The sequence below is a fragment of the Pelodiscus sinensis genome, chromosome 2 (genome assembly GCF_052426305.1).
Source record: "Pelodiscus sinensis isolate ZL-2025 chromosome 2, ASM5242630v1, whole genome shotgun sequence".
NCBI lineage: Eukaryota > Metazoa > Chordata > Testudines > Trionychidae > Pelodiscus > Pelodiscus sinensis.
In genome coordinates, this window is record NC_143053.1 from 213,989,608 (window position 1) to 214,012,259 (window position 22,652).

The 22,652-nt window shown below is 43.1% G+C and overlaps 1 protein-coding gene across 1 annotated transcript; it reads right to left on the minus strand.

The window, feature by feature from the left end:
• Window positions 1–944: 944 nt before the first annotated feature.
• ASB4 (ankyrin repeat and SOCS box containing 4) lies at window positions 945–22,401 on the minus strand. The gene is made up of 5 exons (XM_006114534.4): window positions 22,099–22,401; window positions 16,652–16,951; window positions 5,877–6,367; window positions 3,567–3,680; window positions 945–2,521 (listed from the first exon to the last, which is right to left on the minus strand). The coding sequence occupies exons 1-5, from the start codon at window positions 22,274–22,276 to the stop codon at window positions 2,333–2,335; spliced, it is 1,272 nt and encodes a 423-aa protein (XP_006114596.2). The 5' UTR covers window positions 22,277–22,401; the 3' UTR covers window positions 945–2,332.
• Between the last annotated feature and the right edge of the window lie 251 nt (window positions 22,402–22,652).

The window sequence follows — 22,652 nt, forward strand, 5'->3', positions numbered from 1 at the left end:
TATAGGCTGAGCTGAACTGGAGACCTGCAGCAGTTTCTATATGATGCAGTGCAGCAGTGTTGGTGAACTCTTCAGTCGCGTGCAAGTTTAGTGAAGGATGCGCGTTATGCACAGATATGAACTTAAACACTGCTCATCTCTTCTTTGCTGTACTTCCATGACAGTGCAATTACAGAGAATGGCAAACCATTCAATGATATGTAACCCTTGTGCCGGTAGCAGTTGGTAGACAGAAGGGCTGGATTCAGTATCTAGGGGGAGTCTTTCATTAATGCAACCAAACTGGCTTGATTCCTCACCCAGTAAACTGGGAAAATTTCAACCTACCCACTGGAGGCCTTCAGAGGCCATTCTTTCCCTCTCACAAACCACTGAGTCGGAGATAGAAGCAATCTGTTTAATAATAGTAATCTAGCATTAATCTAAAGAAACACACATAAACAAAGAATATCCATAAACAGGACAATCATCCCCAGAGTCTGCTAGATGGAGTCCTTTCCTTCAAGATCTTTAGTCCAACCCTCAACTCATAGGCTGTGTCTAGACTGGCAAGTTTTTCCGCAAAAGCACTTGCTTTTGCGGAAAAACTTGCCAGCTCTCTACACTGGCTGCTTGAATTTCTGCAAGAACACTGACTTTCTATTGTCTGAAATCAATGCTTCTTGCGGAAATACTATGCTGCTCCCGTTCGAGCAAAAGTTCTTTTGCACAAAGCTTTTGCGCAAAAGGGCCAGTGTAGACAGCTCATATTTGTTTTGAACAAAAAAGCTCCAATCGCGAAAATGGCGATCGGGGCATTTTTGTGGAAAAGTGCGTCTAGATTGGCACGGACACTTGTCCGCAAAAAGTGCTTTTGCGGAAAAGCGTCCGTGCCAATCTAGACACTCTTTTCCGCAAATGCTTTTAACAGAAAACTTTTCCATTAAAAGCATTTGCGGAAAATCATGCCAGTCTAGACGTAGCCATATAGTTTGCCTTCCCTCTACTTCAAACACCCCACTCATGGCTCTGTCCAGTCAGTGCAGACCCAGAGTTTATAGGTACATCATCATGAAGTCTCCCCTTGTTGAGCATGGGGCAAAGCCATCTGCTCATTGCTCCTGTTGGCTGCCTGCTGCTCCTGCCGCCCACTCCCACCAGCCACCTGCCAACTTTGTGGTGGATTTGGCTCTGAGCCAAATCTAGTGATTTTAGCTCTCGGTGATTTCAGCTCTTGGTCCAAAGCAAAATCTAGACACACCCACACCCACACCCAAAAATGCCAGCATCTACTGCAATATATTCAAAATAATAAAAGAGATTCCTTATGGAGTCTGTTCTAGTGCTATCATTAGAATGGGGAGGGGAAGAGAGAAAAACAGGTTGAACAGTCTTATAGCCTAGAGGGCATGCAATCTGCTGATTCAGAGTCCTGCTCTCCACCTGGTTAACTTCACAGAGCTTTGGCAGAAGGGCCCTTGTACATCCAAGGTTCTTTACACTGACAGTCTCTCACCTTTTGAACTGAGTTAAACACAGTCTGACTTTTCTGCATTCCTACAATAACTGCAAGCATTGGTGATCATCTGAATTGAGATCACCTCACAATTGTGAGATCATCTCACAATTTCTGCATTTAATGTTAACAAAGTTTGTGACCCCCACAACAGCCAGATTGGGTATAATGGGCAAAACACCATTGTAACAATTGAATATCTAGCAGACCAAAGCAAACTGAGTGAACTGTATTTACATAAATACACTCAGGATATCTTTCCCATTCCAGTTGGCTATAATGGAAGCATCAATTCAGACCCTGCTTACAGATGCAATAGAACATACAATCAACTACCATCTGATTCCAGGTAATCCATAGGAAAACCTCTTAAAATACAGTAATTCAGTCTATGGGCCTCATTCAAAGCTCTTTGATTTTTTTTTTCTGGGAAAAGATGTAGCTGACTCTTAGACACATATCTGATACTGTCCTGTTTTCTTCTTCACAAGATGATGGCTGAAGAAAATCAAATTGAAACAATATCAAGGGCAGTTAGTGTTGGATATCTGGAACAAATACTCAACAGTGATATCTAATGGAATAGTTATCAAAGTGAAATGGTGGAAGTCACACTTGGTTCAGTTAATTTAAAACTAAACTGAACAAAAGATCAGTGTATAAAATGGAGAAAGCAGTTCTGCATTGGCTAATTATGAAACCAGATCCTTTGCATTAGAATTTTGCCAAGAACTTCAACTTTTCCTAGTGAAACTCTATGATGGTAATTTCCTCCACATGTGTTCAGACCCAGAGATTTCAGGTACAATCAGAACTCCAAATCTTCTCTGGTAAGTCTTAATAAATTATTCCTTCTGGTTCTAACAGCAAGTACTTCTTCAATAGAGGTGGAATGGAAAGTGAAGGGACTCCTTTGTGGCACCTTTTGTACAATACTTGTCTAATAGCACATCTTGATAAATGCAGGAGAGACCGTGGTGAATTACTGCACATGATGAAGAGAGAATCATAGAAATCTCTGTGCCGCTGCAAAGACAAAACAAATGTATTTTTCAGAAATCCAGCTCTCCCAGACAGCTGGAAAAATCTGGAGAAAAATGTTTATAATACCCATCTCATATATCAATGATATATTTTGCAGCAATGACATAATCAAACTATGGAGCAGTGGCATCTGTGATGGGGATATGATTCCAGCTCAGGCCCACTGACAGGGAAGGCAAAGAGGGCAACTGCCCTAGGACCCAAGGATTCAAAGAGCACTGGGCAGAGCCCTGTGGGGTGCTACAGACCCCTAGGCGGTGCACTCTGCACAGTGCTGAGGAGCTGGGGAAGGCAGAGGGCCCCAGTGTGAGTGGCATTGAGAGAATTGGAACAGTTCCAAAAATGGAATTTCCATCCCACAGGAAATGTTGACATTTTGAAATTATTTTCTGTTCCAAAAATTCAAATGGAAAGGTAAAATATAAAAAGAAAAAGAATTAATAGAATGAAAATTCTGAAGAGTTCTGTCTCGGAAATGTCAAAACTGAAAATTCATCATTTCAAAGTGATATGTTGATGTGGGCAATCATTGTCCTTAAACTGAAAACAGAAACGTAATGACTTTTTAAGACCAAACAAAACAAAACTTGTCATTCATTTAAAAAATGCTGGTTTGAAATGAAAATGGATTTTTAAATACATTTTTCTAGAAAAATCAATGTTTTGTGTTCAGAACTTGTATTTTCTGACAAGAAAAAAAATCATTGTTGACTATACAATATTTTTCTGTGGGGAAACTTTTCACATTAAAAAGTGTCAAATATCTCTGTTTATCCTGCTGTGTGCTCCCTCAGATATCCTGAATATTCCACATTGCTGTGAAATTCTCAGTGCTGCTGCTTATAACCTGCACTACATTCTCCATGTCCTGTTTCTGTGTGCAAGACATTTTATAGCACTTGTTCTTTCCTCTTGAGTTAGGCTTTCAAAAGCATTATCTGTAATTACAATCACTTTTCTGTGCCTGCGTGGAAATGTTAGGGAGGCAAACACTGCAGACATAAGTGGAAGTTCATCAAAAGCTTACCTCAAAGACGTCATCAGGTATAGCTGCTCTCCACTTTGATGTTGACTTGACATGTTCGTATGAATTAATGACAACCTCAATGGCTTTTGGGTGGGAATGACAGGCCTGCAGCACCTGCAGGAGGGAAGCAGACATAGGTCTTTAAATTTCAATAGCACCTACCAGCTGCATGAAAAGATGGCTGTTTACAATCTAAATGGACAGACCAAGGATGGGAGAGGGAAAAGAGATGAATTGCTTGTCTCAGGCCAGATAGCAGATCAGTGCCACAGTCAGGAACAGGAAAGAGTTCTCACAGTTCTTACCACACTGCCTTATCCATTAGGCCACATATGTGTATCTTCATGAATAGAAGCAACCTTCTCCCTGGTTTCTCAAGGCTGTCAGTCACACATGTACTAACAATTCTCCCACTGTCCTTCCCCCACACAGGGCATAACTTTGACCAATGTTAATCACAGGGGGTGTGTCTAGACTACATGCCTCCTTCGACGGAGGCATGTAGATTAGCCAGATCGGAAGAGGGAAATGAAGCCGCGATTAAAATAATCGCGGCTTCATTTAAATTTAAATGGCTGCCCCGATCTGCCGATCAGCTGTTTGTCAGCAGATCGGGGGAGTCTGGACGCGATGCCCCGACAAAGAAGCCTTTCTTCATCGACACAGGTAAGCCTCGTGAAACCAGGTTTACCTGTGTCGATGAAGAAAGGCTTCTTTGTCGGGGCATCGCGTCCAGACTCCCCCGATCTGCCGACAAACAGCTGATCGGCAGATCGGGGCAGCCATTTAAATTTAAATGAAGCCGCGATTATTTTAATCGCGGCTTCATTTCCCTCTTCCGATCTGGCTAATCTACATGCCTCCGTCGAAGGAGGCATGTAGTCTAGACACACCCAGGAGTTTCATGCACACCTCAGGCAGAGGTCCCTGAATACAAACAAAAGTAGGAAGGAAGGTAGCTAGCTAGCTAGCTTTAAAAGCATGGAAGAGCCCTGGGCACTGTTTTGACTCTAATATGGTTTGTTAATTGAGAGTGGACCAAATACTGCCCTTGCTCATATTCATGCAACTTTGCATTTATTGTGTGCTTACCTTTCAGCAAAGACTTGTGGAGGCATTTATCATGTACGTCTCAGAACACCATTATGAGATAAAATATCACATTACATATTTTACAGATGGCTAAATGATGGCATGGAGACTTGACACTCCATCACACAAGTGGTCAGTGGCAGAGACAAAAATAAAACACAGGAGGCCAGTAAGTTCTAGGCAATACTCTCTCAAGGGAAGGACCAGTCTGTACTATGAAAACAAGATGGTCTTGACATAGGGACTTCCTCAAACAGGGTGGGTGCTAGCATAGACAGATTCATACTGTATTCCACACTCAGTACAGAAAGCTCTCTCCTCATTTGGAGTAATGATAACTACATCTATATATCACATCTTGATGAGGGCCTTGAATTTGCAGACCTTTAGAAATTCTCTGGCGGGAGTCTTGCAAATAGTTTGATCTTCCTTCCCACTATCTCCCAGTAGTTACCTCTATTTGACTTTACCCATTTATACGGCATATTATCATAGGACTAAAACTCAAATGTGATACCTTCGAATTTCAGGGATAAGTGATTCATCATAAATGTATAGATTTCAAGGTGAGAAGGGAGTGGTAGATCACACTGTCTAGCCTCCTTTATATATCACAAACTATTAAATATTGCCTGGTTCCCCCTATCCTGAGCCCAATAAGTTGGGTTAGTTAGACCAAGGCATATCAGTATATCTGAAATGAGGAAAGTGGGTTAGATCTGGATCCTTAGAATCAACACTTACAGTTCCTAGTTGTCTCCAAATCCAAATAAGGGTCTATATCTAGCATCTATTTCTGCTCTCTTGGAGGAATGAGAAGGTGCAAATCTCATGAAAACATCTGATCTTGCAAGATTTTTGTCTTTTTGGGCAACAGTCTCATACGAACAGATCACAAGGTTTTGGCACATCAAATCCAGATTCAAACCCTAATCTTATTTGAACTCAAATATGAAATTTGGATCAGGCCCCTATGCTAATCCAGATCAAAATATCATCTCTTCACTCTAATGCTTTGTCTACACTGGCAATCCAGCAACAAAGCTTTCATCATTCACGGGTGCTGAACCCTCTCCCTGCCCATAACAAAAGCTTTGCCACAGCAAGTGCTATTGCTCCTGGGAACTGTAAGTATTTTGTCTGCAAAAGCGCCAGAAAAAGCCACATATCTGTGTTGTGTAAATGAAGCCCAACCATTGCACCATATACAGCCTTCACCTTGTGGAACTGTGGAGGATATATTCTAGCTGCTCCATGATTCAGTAAAAGTTGGTAGCAGATTTCAGGCTGGGCAGCTGGCCTCACAGATGTCACTTTCAGAACATATTGTATGGGGGCACAGCCGTTGATGTCCATCAGGTTTGCTTCAGCCCCAGCCTCGAGCAACAGGTGCATCAGTACATGGTCACAGTTCCAGGCAGCCTTGTGGAGTGGCGATTTGAAATCTTCATCACGAGAATTAACTTCAGCTTTATAGTCTAACAGCATCCTACAGATTAGGTGGTGATCTGTACTATACTCCTGCTCTTTAAACCGAAGGGCCCAGTAAACTGCACAGGCCAGTGGAGTTTCCATGTGGTTATTGACAGCATCAACATCTGCTCCTTGGTCCATATAAAATGCCACCAGTTCAGGGATGCCAAAACGTGCCACTGTGTGCAGGGGAGTCTCTTTATCCTGATTATTTGTTTTGATGTTCACATTTGCTCCTGTTAAGAAGAATCAAGGAAGACAATTGCTAAAACACACGTTGACTTTCTAAGCCAGTTTCACAAAGATGCTTCACATGATGGCCCTGTTCTGTAACCTATGTGTCACTTATTTTATCTTCTTTCTTCACCTCTTAGTCTCCTCTTTCTATGCATTCATCTCTACCTAAGGTTTTATAAGGTCACCAATCAAAAAAGCAAACCTCAACATCTCTTGCTTTCTAGATATGCATACATCTCATTTGGGGTGTCTCTCAAAGTATTTATAGCACACATATCATCTTGCTTGCCTGTCTGGCTCAGACGTTCCTCCCAAAGGGCCACCTGATCTCCACAGCACACTATAGGAAGGAGAAAAATGTGTCAAGAGAACGGTGGCTCTCCTGCTCAAATACCATGTTAACTGGTACAGGATCAGAACATGATAGGACATTAGGAAAAACTTTTCCACCTGTCAAGATGGTTAAGCACTGGAATAAACTGCATATGGAGGTTGTGAAATCTCCATCACTGGAGATTTTTAAGAGTAATTAGACAAACACTTGCCAGGGTTGGCCTATATAATTCTTAGATCTGCCATGAGTGCAGGAAACTGGACTAGATGACCTCTTGAGAGTCCCTCCAGTCCTATGATTCTATGATGTGACCTCTCAGTCAAGTTGCATAGACCTTGAAGATTGGCTTCCCATTGCAAGAGAAATCAGAATCTGGGTATATTCTTAGTGCAGCTTGTTCATTATACACTGTCTACATACGTTCTTGAACAGAGATGGTCACAAACAGTATGCAGGCAAGCTCCCCTTTCAGGAACTTAAGCATAAGAACCTTGCCCAGTTCTCAGAGAGCAACCCTGGCTCCAAGAATTGACTCCTCTTAGAAGAATGAAAGCACAGAACAAGCTGCCTTCTTGCCACAGGTCTCCCCAAAAGAAATTTCAAAGCACAACTAACAACAATACAGTATTTCTTCAAAGACTGGTCACTACAAGTACGATAAAAAAAATCATACTACTAAATGACATTGCAATCTGGTGGCTCCAGCCATAGGATTGGAATAGACTAAAATGACCTCAGACACCAGGGCAGCCCGTCCGATCTATGCCAACTGCAACTGTGAAAGTACAGGAGGGAGAGGATGGTTATGAAGCAGAGTTAGGTGAGAAATAGTTCTTGTATCCTCTGAAATTTTTGGAGATTACATACATTCTCCATTTCCTTATTGGGACAAAACCACAACCTTTCACGGTTTTTCTTTAAAAAAACCCCAAAAAAAACCAGAGATGAGAGAGAGCGAGCAAGCATAGAACACCTCTGAGGAATAGCTAATAAGGATGGCTAGGGCACTCACCTTGGTGGTAAGGGGGATCAGGCAGACACTGTGACTTGATCACCCACATCCAAGATGAGTGACCCAATGACGGGGCTACCAGCACTCTGTTTTTCTGTTCAATGAATATTTAACTGTTTATACAAAGACCAGCTCCAAAAAGAGAGGTTGGGAGACATCTGTCCCACAATAACCAATGATCCATTATTTATGGCAGCCACCTGGGCTACATGAGATTCAGATTCAAAATCTGGTCTGAGTCAGGGAAAGCAGGGTCTTGAATGTGGTTTTCTATATCCTAAATTAGTGATCTCCAAACTTTTTAACCACAAGATCAGCTTTTCAATTTAAGTGCAGTGTAAGAGCTACCTCAAACCCAAATACCTTTGCCCCGCTTCTTTTCCACCCCTTTTCAGAGGCCCTGCCCCCTGCTCTACCCCTTCTCCAAGACCTCACCCTGCTCACTCTCTCCCCCTTCCTTCCTGAACCTCATCCACTTTCATCAGGCTGGGGTAGGGAATTGGGGTGCAGGCTCTGGTCTTGGGCCAAGGGGTTTGGAGTGTGGGAGGAGCTCAGGGCTTAGCCCAGGGTGTGGTATTGGGGTTCAGGAAAGGTTTCAGGATGCAAGCTCTGGGAAGGAGTTTGGGTGCAGGGGGATTCATGTCTGGGACAAGAGGCTGGGAGCAGGAGGAGGTTCAGGGCTGGGACAGGGATTTAGTATGCAGGCTCTGGCTGGGCACCATGTAATTAAGACAGTTCCTGGGTGGTGGAGCAGTGGGGTTAAGGCAGGCTTCCCCCTGCCTGGCCCTGCACAGTTCCTGAAAGCAGCTGGCATGTTCAGCAGTGCTCCATGGCTCCATGTGCTGCCCCTCATCTACAGGCACTGGGCCCACAGCTTCTACTGGGCACAGTTCCGCATTACTGATCAATGAGAGCTGCAGGAGTGGTGTCTGCAGGCAAGGACAGCATGTGGAGATCCTCTGCTCTGCCTCTGTTAGGGGCTGCAGGGACATGCCAGCCACTTCCAGGAACAGCAATTACCACAGGGATAATTCTTCCAGCCATGACAGGTTAGGCATTTTAGAACTCGCTACTCAATGAATTACATTTAAGTGTAAGAGAGAAATGAAATTATGAAGTGCACAGACCAGTCGAAAACCAAAAATTACCCACTTTGCAAGCAGTAAAAGAACAACAACAACCCACGTATGTGTTGGGTCAGGAGATGAGAGTGAAGGACAGTGTGGCTGTGTCTAGACTGGCCAGTTTTTCCAGAAAATCAGCCGCTTTTCCGGAAAAACTTGCCAGCTGTCTACACTGGCCGCTTGAATTTGCGCAAAAGCACTGACTTCCTACCGTAAGAAATCAGTGCTTCTTGTGGAAATACTATTCTGCTCCTATTCAGGCAAAAGTCCCTTTTGTGCAAAGCTTTTGCGCAAAAGGGCCAGTGTAGACAGCTCCGATTTGTTTTCTGCAAAAAAGCCCCGATCACGAAAATGGCGATCGGGGCTTTTTTGGAGGAAAAGCGCATCTAGATTGGCACGGACGCTTTTCTGCAAAAAGTGCTTTTGCGGAAAAGCGTCCATGCCAATCTAGACGCTCTTTTCCGCAAATGCTTAACACGGAAAACTTTTCCGTTAAAGGCATTTGCGGAAAATCATGCCAGTCTAGACGTAGCTACAGTGTGTGAGAGTGACAGAGATTTGCATTGCCAACCTCCCTCCAATCCTATGTGGAGATGGGGTACACGAGTGGGGGGAGGAGGGACACCCTGACATTAGTGCCCCCCTCTTCTCCCTCCCACAACTGCACAGCAAGCAGGAGGCTCCAGGAGGGCCAGTTCCAAGGCAGGGGGCAGAAGCAGCATCCAGTGGTTAGAGGGGTAACTGAAGTGCCAACACTTGATAGCTTCCTGACCAAACCAGTCAGGATCACCTGTCAGAGGCTACAAGATCTACTGGGAGATCCTGATCTACTGGTTGGTGACCACTGTCCTACATCATCAGGCTATTTGTTATTCTGGGATCTCTTACTTCCTCCTCTGCCCAGAAATTCCATCCTGAATTTAAGAAACTTGCCCAACAAAAGTTTAGTTGAAGCTGGTACATTTCCCCAAAAGTTTTGGTTGGGTAGAAAAGTTCCTGACCAGATCTACTCAAGAACCTCAGGGGAGGGTGAGAAACCTCAGGCCTAGGGGTCAGATGCAGCCCTTGGCTTCTCTGGATCCAGCCCCCCAAGGCTCACCATTGGAGAGCCCATGCTGGCTCCCTAACTACCCACCCACAGGGCTGGAGCACATAAAATTTACTAGCCTGGACCCTGCAGGCTCTGGTGTGCAATGGGAATGTGGGGAGTGTCTTTCTCCTCAGTCAGGGGCTTCTCACTTTGCTTCTCACTTGTGTGCAGCCACTGACAGATTTTTCTGTGGGTCAGCAGCCCCCAACCCCAAAAAGGTTCCTCCCCCCAATCAAGGCCATGTTGATTTCCAAAAATCTGTAGGAAATTACCCCTAGCAGAGTCTCTGGTAACTCATAATTTTCCCTGAAGTGGAATATAGGGTGGGTACAGAAAAGGGAGCACAGCCAGTAGTGCCCTTTGCAGCCAACCTTTCCAAGAGACTGGGAAGCAGTGTTCTTTGCAAACTGCATGTTTGTGTGGCTGCTCAAGAGAGATTAAAATGCCTCCCAACTGATTATCAGAGTGCCCACAGCTAGGTTTTTGTTTCTACTGGTGGTGCATGTTTGCACATGTCTCAGTGCACACACAAATTTATTCTGCACATTGATGGAAAAAATCTGAACATGGGTAGAAAAGAGTAAAGGAACATTGCTGCCAAGTTGTGTGGAAAGTTTCATGTTCCCTGGGGGGACAGCCAGGGTCCATGGCAATGGCCTCCAAGTTTCCTGTATTCCACTGTAGAGCTAAAAGCCCGTGAGCATGAAATAGTTCGTATTTGGATCAAGACTGAAGCTTCCCAGCATAGCCCTAGTTCTACCTTTTGGGTTTATTCAATTTCACTTCCAAATATGTGCTTGAAATTCTTTCTAGCATAGATTGGGCAGCAAAGAAAAGGGGATACTTTTGACTTCTAATGCCAATAGAAAGCCCAGCACAAATCAACATACCTGACACTGGTTGCTGCAGACATCTCATTTCTAGGGAGTCAAGAAGGAAAAGCATGTTGAGTCACACCTTTAAGTAGTGTAAATCAGTGTAGCTCCACTTGAGGCAACATATATATATACAAGGGGCCACCAAATGAAACTAATGGGAAGTAGGTTTAAAACAAATAAAAGGAAGTTCTTCTTCACACAGCGCATTGTCAATCTGTGGAACTCCTTGCCTGAGGAGGTTGTGAAGGCTAGGACTATAACAGGGTTTAAAAGAGAAATAGATAAATTCATGGAGGTTAAGTCCATAAATGGATATTAGCCAGTATGGATAAGGAATGGTGTCATTAGCCTCTGTTTGTCAGAGGATGGAGATGGAGGGCAGGAGAGAGATCACATATGTTCTTATGTAATGTGTCTGTGTCTGTCTGTGAGTCTGTTCAAGAACCCCTCCTAAACAGTAAGAGCTAGGGTTACCAGGTGTCTGGTATTGACCCAGACAGTCCAGTATTCTCACCTCCTGTCTGGTAAAATAAATCAGAAAATACCGGATACCTAAACTGTCTGTATTTTATGATTTTTTTCCCAGCCATGAGGCAAAAATCCTGAGTGTTTATCTGTTTTGGCAGGGGAGCTGTCTGGACGGGAGAAGGAAGACAAATGGTGGATGGCTGCCGGCAGCCTGTTAGGGCCAAAAAGCCTCAAAGGCAGTTCTTAAAGGGGCCATGCTGGGTTTTTTTTTTTAATTTAATTTTTTTTTCAACATCTCTGGTCTCCCCCTTTTTTTCTCAACAGAATATTTTCCCTGTTTTTTTGGGGGAAGGAGGGGAGTGTTTGGTAATTTGGGTTAAACCATCTGGCAACCCAAGTAAGAGCGAAGGTAACCAAATTTGGTATGCTGCTTCCTTTAAGCCTAACTGAAAACAAGGTCAAGGCTTGGTTATGCCAGGACAACCGGAAGCCCTGGGAAAAAGACTATTTTCCATAACATAGAAAGGGAAAAAGGGAGGGGCTGCTGTTCAGAGGGACGGAATATGAGAGTGATCACTGGGGGCAGCCATACCACTAAGGGACTGGCAAGTAGAGTTCCGCCATCTTGCCTGCCAGCACACGGGTAAATAGCGCCCCTTCCCCAAATTCTTCTTCCTCTGCCCCCAATGGCCGGGGAAGCTGAGAGAGAAAAAACACTCCTGGTAGCTGGGAAGCTGGTGGGAGAAAAGAAAACATCCCTGGTAGCCAGAGTGGGGAGGGAGGCTGGGAGGAGAGAAAATGCCCCCAGCCTCCTGCATTCCCTCTCAACACATCCCCAAACCCCTGCCCTGACTCCTTCACCTCCCCCCCTCCCTCCCACACACACACACCGCCAGCCCCCTGCCCTGAAGGACCCAGGCAACACTGGGAAAATCTGCTAGTAGGATTAATAAAACTGCTGCATTTGATGCTAAATTAAATTTCCTGCTGAAACAACAGCACCATCTACTGGGCAATCAGTTTCTTGTTTCTTCTTTTCTCAAAGGAAAAGAAAGGTGAGTAATGTCTGTGTTATTTCTACCAAAACTCAAAGGAGGCAGGAGATTTCTTTCCTGATTACTGTGACTGAGTCTCTGACCGTCTCACTCCATCCTGGCTTCAAACAATTGGCCCTCAATAACTGCAAGCCCCTGCAGAAGCAAAATTAAACTCTGTTTATAAAATAAGCTGACAGATTCCATTTTCTAGAATGGAGGAGAATCAAACTCAGCAGAATCCGTAGCACAGAATAGGCATCATAACATGCTTCCCTTAGTCTTAATCCTATGGATCCCCTACATGGCTGTCTATGGTGAGCTGATTCCTCTAATTTTCCACCCTCACTAGCCCAGGCAAGATTTTGTGCCAGCATGAAGAATGGGTGAGAAGGAAAAAGTAGTGTGAAAAAAGGGGTCTGGCTCATCAGGCTGAGGTGCAGGATGAAGGTTTTCTAACATGAACAGAGAAGGGGAAACAAAGAAAAACAAGAGCTTCATTTTAGTCACACTGAGCTTGAGTTGTTGGGACAGGCAGTCAGAGAAATCAGACACACAACTGGAGTTGTGAATCTGGGCAGAGCAGGAATGAGAGGCACATCTGTGAGCCTTTAGTACAGGCATGTTAGCTGAAGATGTACTGTTGCCATAACTGTTAATCAGCTGCCATGTTTCACTGCAGAGGTGGTTCCATTGTGTGTGGGATCCCGATATTAAGTTTGCAAAGGAGTTTTCATTTCTAAAGTGCTTTGGGAAGAAAGGTGGGTCTGTAATTCTAAGGTATTATGATGTTAGTGATAAATGGGAGGAGAAAGCCTTTATACCACATACTTCCATTTACATGAATCTTACACTGCATCTGCAAGAGCACATTTGACTTTTTATGCTTTCCTGTGGTAGTGAATCTAACGCCTACAGTGAGGGTTGTTCGCTTCAGGCAGAATGAAGTTGGTGGCATTCATTTTCTTTTCTACTAAACAATATAATAGGTATCTTCCGGCTGAAGGAAAGTGGTGCGGTAATTTATTTGGGATCATAATTGCTTTGCCCAGAAGGCATACGCTGGCTCTGAGAAGTCAGTGTAAGGCAAGGTCTGCAGTAATGGTATATGTAGCAAATGAAACCAAAGAGCTTGCATTTGCCATGATTCTGCTTGTAGGTGGGACTGATAGCACTGCCTGATGTTCAGATTACACTATTCTTTTCATGATGAGACCCTGTTTTCAGTTGCTTGTAACTTTGCCACACATTAAGCATTTGGGCTGAAATTTCCCATGCTGAGTGTTTGTCTCAAGCGGAATGTTTTTTGGAAAATTTCAGCCTGAGGGTTTAGTTATTTCTGAGTACAAAGCCAGGGGAAAATATGTGGCTTGGCCCATGTTAAAAAAAACACACCGACCTTTTATTGTAGCAGCTGTAGCATTCCCATGCTTTTCAGGATGAGACAGGACTGGGATAGAAATAGTTTGGAGAGGAAAGTGTAGAAAGGACCACGTTTGGGGGAATGATTATAACCAGGGCTCGACAAATAATGCAATCTACTCGCCCATGGTGAGTAGATTGCAACCCGGAAGAGCCAAGTTCGGGTGATCTGTGCATGCGCAGAACCATCTGCACATGTGCAGATCGCTGGACAGCGCAGCTGGTGAGTGGAGCTCGCTGCGGTTCGGCGAGCCCTGGTTATAACAGCCTGTGTTAGCCTGTAGAGCATTCTCGCCTCCAGAGCCTGGAACAAAAACCTAAATCTCAATGTCTCTGCTGGCAGAAAATATCTGTGAAACTCTTTGGCAAGGTGTCTCGTTTCCCTTTAGTGCTGGTCCACAAGAAAGATAACAACCTACTACTGCTCTCCGTACTTTGTTAACCCAAGTGCAGAGTTCTACGTAAGGGATCTAAAGGTTTCAGCCCTGCTAATAACCCCATGTAGGTGTCAGTATGATGTCATATTTGTTCTTTCCAGTTGCTTTAAAAAAATAACTTTACACACATAAAACTACATTAAATCCATTTTTAAAGTTGCAATGTCAAACACGCAAAAGTTAGAAAAACTTGAAAAACAATTAATGATCCTGTTTCACTTGAGAAACTAACCAAAATATAGATACTATCATGAGCTTTTGTGGGCATAGCCAATTAGGAAATGGCAGAGTTCAGATTGTCTGTGTATATGCATTATAATACAGACTTGAATTGCATTATCACTTTTTGTTAACAGGATCCCTGCTACATTCAGTGCACAGGATCGGCTTTCTCTAGAGCCGTGGTCCCCAACACGGTGCCCGCGGGCGCCATGGCGCCCGCGGGGGCATTTCTCGGCGCCCGCCAAGTGCTCAGGGCTGGCCTGGCCCCGGGCACGTGGCGCATACGTGGTGCCGGAGCCGCCCCGGGCGCGTGGCGCACTGTGAGCGCCGGCCCCGGGGGCGCCACAGATTCACCCCCCGCGGCGCATGGGGGGGGGGAGAAAGCGCTAGCGCCGGCCCCGGGCGCGCGGCGCTTGGGGGAGGGGAGGGGAGAGAGAGCGCCAGCGCCGGCCCCGGGTGCACGGCGCTTGGGGGGGGGGGAGAGCGCCGGCCCTGGGCGCGCGGCGCTTGAGGGGAGAGCGCTAGCCCCGGAATGCGGCTATGGGGGGGCCCCGCCCCTCCGGGCGTCCGGCGGGCGAACGGCCATGCCTCCTGGCGCCCGGCAACCCCAAACGGTTGGGGACCACTGCTCTAGAGGATACGTCAGAGGTGGGAAATGAAGGAAGTGTTGTTGGCAGTACGCTAATGTCATTTGTTGCAAAAGACACTATCATCACGGGGTCTCAAACTCAAGCCCAAAAAGTTGCTTAAGGAGACAGAGAACCTGTGATTGTGAAATGATAAAAAGCTTCAGAGAGGTAGCTGAGTTAGTCTGTAACTGGAAAAGCTTTAAAAACAACCAATAGTCTAGTAGCACCTTAAAGACTAACTTGGGGCTGATAAGAACAATTAGCACCTCCATTGCTTGGTTGGTTGGACAGAGACATCTGCTGGCTGGCACACTACCTAATGACTGAACCAAACAAACAATGGAGATGCTAACTGTTCTTATCAGCCTCTTATAACTTGAAGGCTACGTCTACACTGGCATGATTTTCCGGAAATGCTTTTAACGGAAAAGTTTTCCGTTAAAAGCATTTTCGGAAAAGCGCATCTAGATTGGCAGGACACTTTTCCGCAAAAGCACTTTTTGCGGAAAAGCATCCATGGCCAATCTAGACGCACTTTTCAGCAATAAAGCCCTGATCGCCATTTTCGTGATCGGGGCTTTTTTGCAAAAAACAAATCTCTGCTGTCTACACTGGCCCTTTTGCACAAAAGTTTTTCGGAAAAAGACTTTTGCTCTAATGGGAGCAGCATAGTATTCCCGCAAAAGCACTGACAATCTTACATGAGATCGTCAGTGCTTTTGTGGAAATTCAAGCGGCCAGTGTAGACAGCTGGCAAGTTTTTCCGCAAAAGCAGATGATTTTGCGGAAAAACTTGCCAGTGTAGACACAGCTGAACAATTTATTCGCTGTCTTTTTTCTCCTTTTTTTCCCTCCTCCCGTCACCTTTCCCTTATTTATTCTTGGATCTGGAGTTTTAATACTCCAGTCATCAGAAGAAGTGCGTTTTGCCCACAGAAAAGCTCACGATGCCATCTACATGTTTAGTTATTCTTTAAAGTGCTACCAGACTATTCTTTGTTTTTTTTGTGTAATGATAGATTGTATCATAATGCATATGTACAAAGCGACCAGAATAACGTTGCTCAGGCAACATTAATTCTGATATTTCCTTACTTTTGAGGAACCTTAATAACGCTTAGCAACCTTAATAATGCTTTTCAAAGATAGCTTGTGCGTGTTTTTTAAATAAAGTAAACACACACACACACCTGTAACTTCAGGACAAAGACAAAGGCTTTTAGGGTGGGTGAACTCAAATGAAAAATACTTTCAGTTTATCTATCAAATATACAAATGCCAGCACGCATTGTAGCTGTGTGCATTTATTTTTACTGCAGAGGCCTGCCTACTCTGTGGGCATAAAGACCACTTCTGGCATGAGGAAGGGTATGCTCTGGTGCCCTGGACTGAAATTTCTGTTCTCTGTTCTGCAGCTGAACTGCTGCCCTCCTCTGAGTTGGCTTTGTTTCAGTGGGACTCTATACGCACCATTAGCGAAGCACTAGGGGACAAAGAGGTTATAAAAACATGAAATATGATTATTTGTGTCTTGATGAAATAATACAGAATGTTAAAATCCTGCTACTGTCATGAAACTGTAACACCTTGGGGATACCTCAGAAGTCCTTGACTAAGTTATAGTCTGACTTACCTCTCCAGATGAGCAGCTGGGCACAGGGAACAGAGGCCTTCGTTGCACAGAAGTGCAAGGGTGCATGGCCACTCAGTGAAAAGCAGTTAATTTTCGCTCCGTGGTTACAAAGGATCGTGAGACACTCAACGTTTGCTACCTCACATGCCACATGGATAGCAGCTTTCCCATTTGGCCTGTAGTTGATGGCAGCTTTGTGATCTAACAGTACCATGAGACTCTCCAGATGTCCATACATGGCTGATATATGCAGTCCAGTTGCCCAAGATAATTTTAACTTATAACTAGGCAGCCAATAGCCTGTTAAAAAGTGAAGATAGGTTACCAGGCTTGAATAAAAATCTTTCTGATAAACCACTAAACTAGAACAATTGGAGAGAGGTAGAATGGTATTGGTGTTCAGTTTTAATTTATTTGAATGTAATTTAATCACTTAGGGTCTGGGGTATGCAAAGTGCTCTGGAGTCATAACCTTACTGTCATTAAGCACTGTCAGCATACAGGCTGAATGGATTGACTTTTTTGAGCAGATAGCTGTAGTCTGAGGGTAGGTTTTTTCCCCTGCAGCCTCCAAGACTGAATAAAAAGGCCTAAAATTCTCAGAGGGGTATCTGCGTTTGTCTGTAACTTTTAAAAGCAATGAGTAGCCCTGTGGCACCCTAGAGAACATAAGAACAGCCATATTGGGTCAGACCAAAGGTCCATCTAGACCAGTATCCTGCCTTCCAACAGTGGCCAATGCCAGATGCCCCAGAGGGAGTGAACAGAACAGGTAGTCATCAAGTGATCCTTCTATTGTCATCCTTTTCCAGCCGCTGACAAACAGAGGGTACAGACACTATTCCTACCCATCCTAGCTAATAAGTATCGATAGACCTAACCTCTATGAATGTATCTAGTTCTTTTTCTGAACCCTGTTAAAGTCCTGATATTCACAACCTCCTCTGGGAAGGAGTTCCACAGGCTGACATTGCATTGTCTGAGGAAGTGCTTCCTTTTGTTTATTTTAAATGTGCTACCTATTAATTTCATTTGGTGACCCCTAGTTCTTATGGGAACAAGTACATAACTTTTTCTTATTCACTTTCTCCATACTGGTCATGATTTTATAGACCTATATCCCCTTAGACTCCTCTTTTCTAAGTGGAAAAATCCCAAACTTGTTTCTCTCTCTTCATATGGCACGCATTTCAAACCCCTAATCATTTTTGTTGGTTTTGTTTCTGAACTTTTTTTATGCCAATATATCTTTTTGAGATGAGGTCACCACAACTGTATACAGTATTCAAGGTATAAGTATACCATGGATTTATATAGAGGCAATAAATATTTTCTGTCTTATTCTCTATCCCCTTTTTAATGATTCCTAAAATTGTTTGCTTTTTTGACTAACCGATAAGAGTTCATGAGGTTAATCGACTATTCAATTAACCGATATTTAACATCCCTAACATCCCAAACTACTACACATTGAATGGATGTTTTCAGAGAACTATCTACAATGACTCCAAGATCTCTCTTGAGTGGTTATAGTTAAATTAGTTCCCATCACTTTTTATGTGTAGCTGGGATTATTTTTTCCAATGTGCACTACTTTGCATTTATCAACATTAAAATTCATTTGCCACCTTGTTTCCCAATCATCTAGTTTTGTGAGATCCCTTTGAAGCTCTTCACAGTATGCTTTGTTTTTAACTATCTTGGGCAGTTTGGTATCATCTGCAAATTTTGCCACCTCACTGTTTGCCCCCTTTCTCCAGATCATTTGTGAATGTGTTGAATAGGATTGGTCTCAGTACAAACCCTTAGGGGACAGCACTAGCTACCTCTCTCCATTCTGAAAACTAACCATTTATTCCTACCCTTAGTGGCTAACATATATAGCCACTAAGGTTCTCTCTAGGCTACGATGAAGTTTCAAAAGAGGATATGCAAATTCCACAGGAATTTGCATATCTTCTTCCGATCTCACTTTTGAAAGCTCCCCGAAAGTAGTCAGGACGTGGGTTTTTCAGAAACCCTCCCCCTTTTTCAGAAAGCTGCTCTTCCTCAAAATTAGAATGGGGCTAACTCAAAGTAGGGATGTTAAATATCGGTTAATTGAATAGTCGATTAACCTCATGAACTCTTATCGGTTAGTTAACTATTCTATAGTCCCCAGGGACAGGGCCGGCAGCCAGTGCAGTCTGGCCCCACTTCTGAGGAGCCCCTGGACACTCTGTGCTGCTGCCTCTGTATCAGCGCAGGATGGCAACCAGCAGCCCCTGTCCAGAGGAGGGGCTGAGCTCTTGGGCCCGGCACAAGCCGAACTGAGCCACACAGCCTGTCCCCTGGCTCCTAATACATTTTAAATGCAGAGCCTCAGCGGGGGTAGATTCTGAACCCAGTGTGATCCAGGACTGAGCTGGGCCGCTGGCCAGCCTGCTAAAAAATTTACTGGCGTGCAATCTATAGCATTAACCTATAAGCTTTTGCTTATTGGTTAATCAACTACACTACTACATCTCTAACTCAAATGTCATGTCATTTTTGCCAGCCCAGAATTAAGTGAGAGGTTCACGAAGCAATGTCTGGTGGCATATAGGCCAAACCTACTGGCCAGTACTTAGCAGCACACAACAGCACCACTATTTTATCATCGCCACACAGTGCAGTGTCTGTAGTGAGCTTAGAGTGTTTCCTTCCAGAATCCCCATACTGTACCCAAACATGTCTGGTTCTTGATGATTGCACATAGTCTCAAAAGTGATTATTTTAAGATTTTTTTAAAATAATCCGTATAAAAGTAAAATGAAATAATAATCTGGTGCAGGAACAGCAGGGTTAAGACCTTGTGTTCTGTTCCCTAACCAATATTTCAAGTATAAAATCATACATTAAGACAAAGTTTTCAGTTAAAATTCAGGAAATGCACTATATAAGATTGCATTGCACATAAATGTAATTTTCTATGTGTCTTCCTCACTGACAGCCCCACCACACCCCATACAGTCATTCTCCTATTCTACACTCCAGATAAATCTATAGGCTTAATACTGCTATGGAATAAAATGTATACCCAAAATATTCAGGATGTATATTGGGATCAAGTTAATTGGAACCTTAATTTCTGCACTTCCTAGCATGTATTCTTTAATGTCATATAAACATAGTTGCATGAAGTATATATACTGTATTAGAGAGAAAAAAATAGGAAAGTATAGTATATAACTTGTAATGTTCTTTTCCTCTTACAGTGGGTATAATTTGCTCTCATAATTAAATTGGCAAATATGTATCTAGAATATGCTTTGTTTGGTAATGTAGTTTACAAAAAAACTCTCTAAAATACTTGATTTTACTTTAAATGCTATAGTCATAAAAGTAGCTGTGAATGCAGCATCCAAATACTGTGCCCATCTACTTCTGAGATGTATCTATCTATTTTGTTGAGAAAGACAAGCTTTACTATGGTCAGTGTAGCACAGCTTTATTTAGCTGCAGAATAGCAAGCTGCCTGACTCATACGTCAACCACAAAGTCAGCCAGCTAGATTCAGAGTCCAGAGCCAAGTTTTGATTTTTCAGATACCAAACCGAACCTGTGGGCTGGGAACTAGAAAATTCTTCTTTGAAAACTCTAAATGTACAAATTTGAAATGGACACTCTTGTTAAATAGATGAGTGTAAGCATGAAACACCACTATGCCATTTTTACAATTTTACTTCCTGGAGGCTGCTTGTGTTCCAGTGCGTGGGCTATTTCCAGGAGTGGTGCAGGATCAGAAAAGTGAAGGAGTTTGGGCAGAGCAGATTAGTCCTACCTGAATCCACCAGCCATTCCCCTGAAGGGAGGAAACAGAGCAGCCATGGGGATATAATATCAGTCTGTTCTTACCCTACAGTCATTGAAGTCAATGGGAAATCTCCCATTGAGTTGAATGGTGTAGGGTCAGGGCCTTCATGAGAATGGTTTCTTTCTGCCCTCATAGATCTCCTTTTATCAAAACCTAGTTATTCGGGCTGTTCAACAATGACAGGATTTTCCCTAGTCTGTGGAGTGTTCTAAACCCAAAAAGAGAGACTAAATACATTGTCATGATTTGGGGTGACAGGTGCATGTGCCTCATGAGAGTGGAATGACCTCTCCAAATGAAATAGATTTATGGCCATCTTCATTTGATTTACACATTTTAAATAAGGTGGGTTACATTTTTTAGGAACACACAGACTTTCTTTAGCCTTTTCTCTGGCAGCAATACAAGAGACAATCTTTTAAGGTGTTATATTCATTTCCTTGGATGGGATCTGAACAATATATTCATCATTGTTAAGATCCCATTCAAATAAAACAAACATTGTGTACCAGCATTGTCTCTTTGAAACCAGAAAGCAAAAACCATGTGCCAGATACACAGGAAATAAGCAAAGGTGAGATTATTAGCCTTTCTTCAAACACAGATAGAAAAGGTCGTTTATGGTGCTAGCTGAGAGATTGAACTAAAGGAGTTTTTTTCCATTTGAATTTAATAACAGAAAAAGGTTATTTTACTCTTTTCTTTTAGATTACTGCTGCTGCTTACTTTCATTTGTAGAAAGTAAATATTGGGGTGTTGTAATGCTAGCTGAACATAAAACGTGCTTTATTGCTTTAAGACATACATTTGTTGGAAATTGGTCAGTATCTAGCTACGAACTTGTTTATTTTTTCATCCTGTGATGAGGATTCTCTGGCTGAAGTGTTTGTTTGGACAGTTTTCCCAAGGTGCCAATAGATTACTTATTCTGATTTGACAATGTACTGAGGCATCTCACTTTTGAAAAATAAATCTTCTCCCATCAAATAACATTCAAAGCCCAGGTCATTTCTCAGGGATTGATCTAAGAGGAACACATTGTATTTTTACTAGAAGCTGAAAATGGGAAGGGTGAAACAATATAGGTTTCTGGGTGAGCTTTTTCATGTGGGTTGCTTGGGTCTGTATAGGGAATTGATTGGTATATACCAGTATATCTACACATTCTGGCTGTGCTGTACGGTTCTTTGCAAGTGAAAAGAGCAAAGGAATCCCTTTTCCAGGCTTTCCTGAACCTACAGCTCTGAAGATGGGGCAGGCATCCCCCATCTCAACCTAACCCACCAGACCAGATGTAAGGAGCTTCTGAAAAAGGATGCACAATTCATTGGTATCACACTAGTGTTTTTAGCTCCTGGTGACTTACATGGCCACAGAGTGGTATTAACCCATTAGTTTTAATCTCCTTGTAAATATATTAGGAGTCATCAAAGGCTATTCTAAGTAGCATAAGGCCAAGATACCTTTGACTAGTTAGGTAGGTTATATCTCCCTAATCAATTAAAGTTGTAACATTTTGAAGGGATAAAACACAATTACTACTGCAAAAGTAAGTTACTAAGACCAGTTTGTTTAGGGTTACAAATGCAGCAGCAGCAGTTTCTACGTTTACCTTGTTTGTATGATGCCAAAACCAGGTTCTCATCTTCCACTTCAAACACTGTATCCACATCTATTTGTTTTTGTATCAAAAGATCTTCCAGTGTTTTGTAGTCATTTGATTTTAGAGCTTCAAGAAAAGCTTTTTTCACTATCTTGGCAGTCGCAGCCCGAGTAATTCTTTCTTCCATGCTCTCTCCTTCTGTGTATTTTTCACTTGTGTTTATTCTCAACTGTATTTGTTTATATTATGTATGGAGGGGTGCCTTCAGTTCCCTGTAGTGCAGTAGCATGCTGGAGATCTTGTAAACCAGAAGGTAATTTTATCGCTAAGTCATACTGATCTGTTTGTTCTATTTAAGGAGCATTTCAGACATTGAAATACCTATCTTGGATGTCACCATAATCTGAGTTCTGTCAAAGCAAGCACAGACAGCCGTGGTTATGAGACCAATGTGAAGAAGTATCATCAGGGAGTCCGAATTAGTTAAGTTTCATTAGTCAGGCTTTTTCCTGTGTAAATATATTAAAATTAAATTAAAAGGTGTTTAACTCTGGTATCATTTC

Excerpts from the sequence above, each read along its gene's own strand:
- ASB4 (XM_006114534.4), bottom strand. The coding sequence starts at position 22,276 with ATGGAAGAAAGAATTACTCGGGCTGCGACTGCCAAGATAGTGAAAAAA. Across the intron at positions 16,952-22,098 it reads TTTGGCATCATACAAACAAG|GCTATTGGCTGCCTAGTTAT; the intron begins GTAAACGTAGAA and ends ACTTTTTAACAG. Across the intron at positions 3,681-5,876 it reads ATCCTCCACAGTTCCACAAG|GTGCTGCAGGCCTGTCATTC; the intron begins GTGAAGGCTGTA and ends TCCCTCCTGCAG.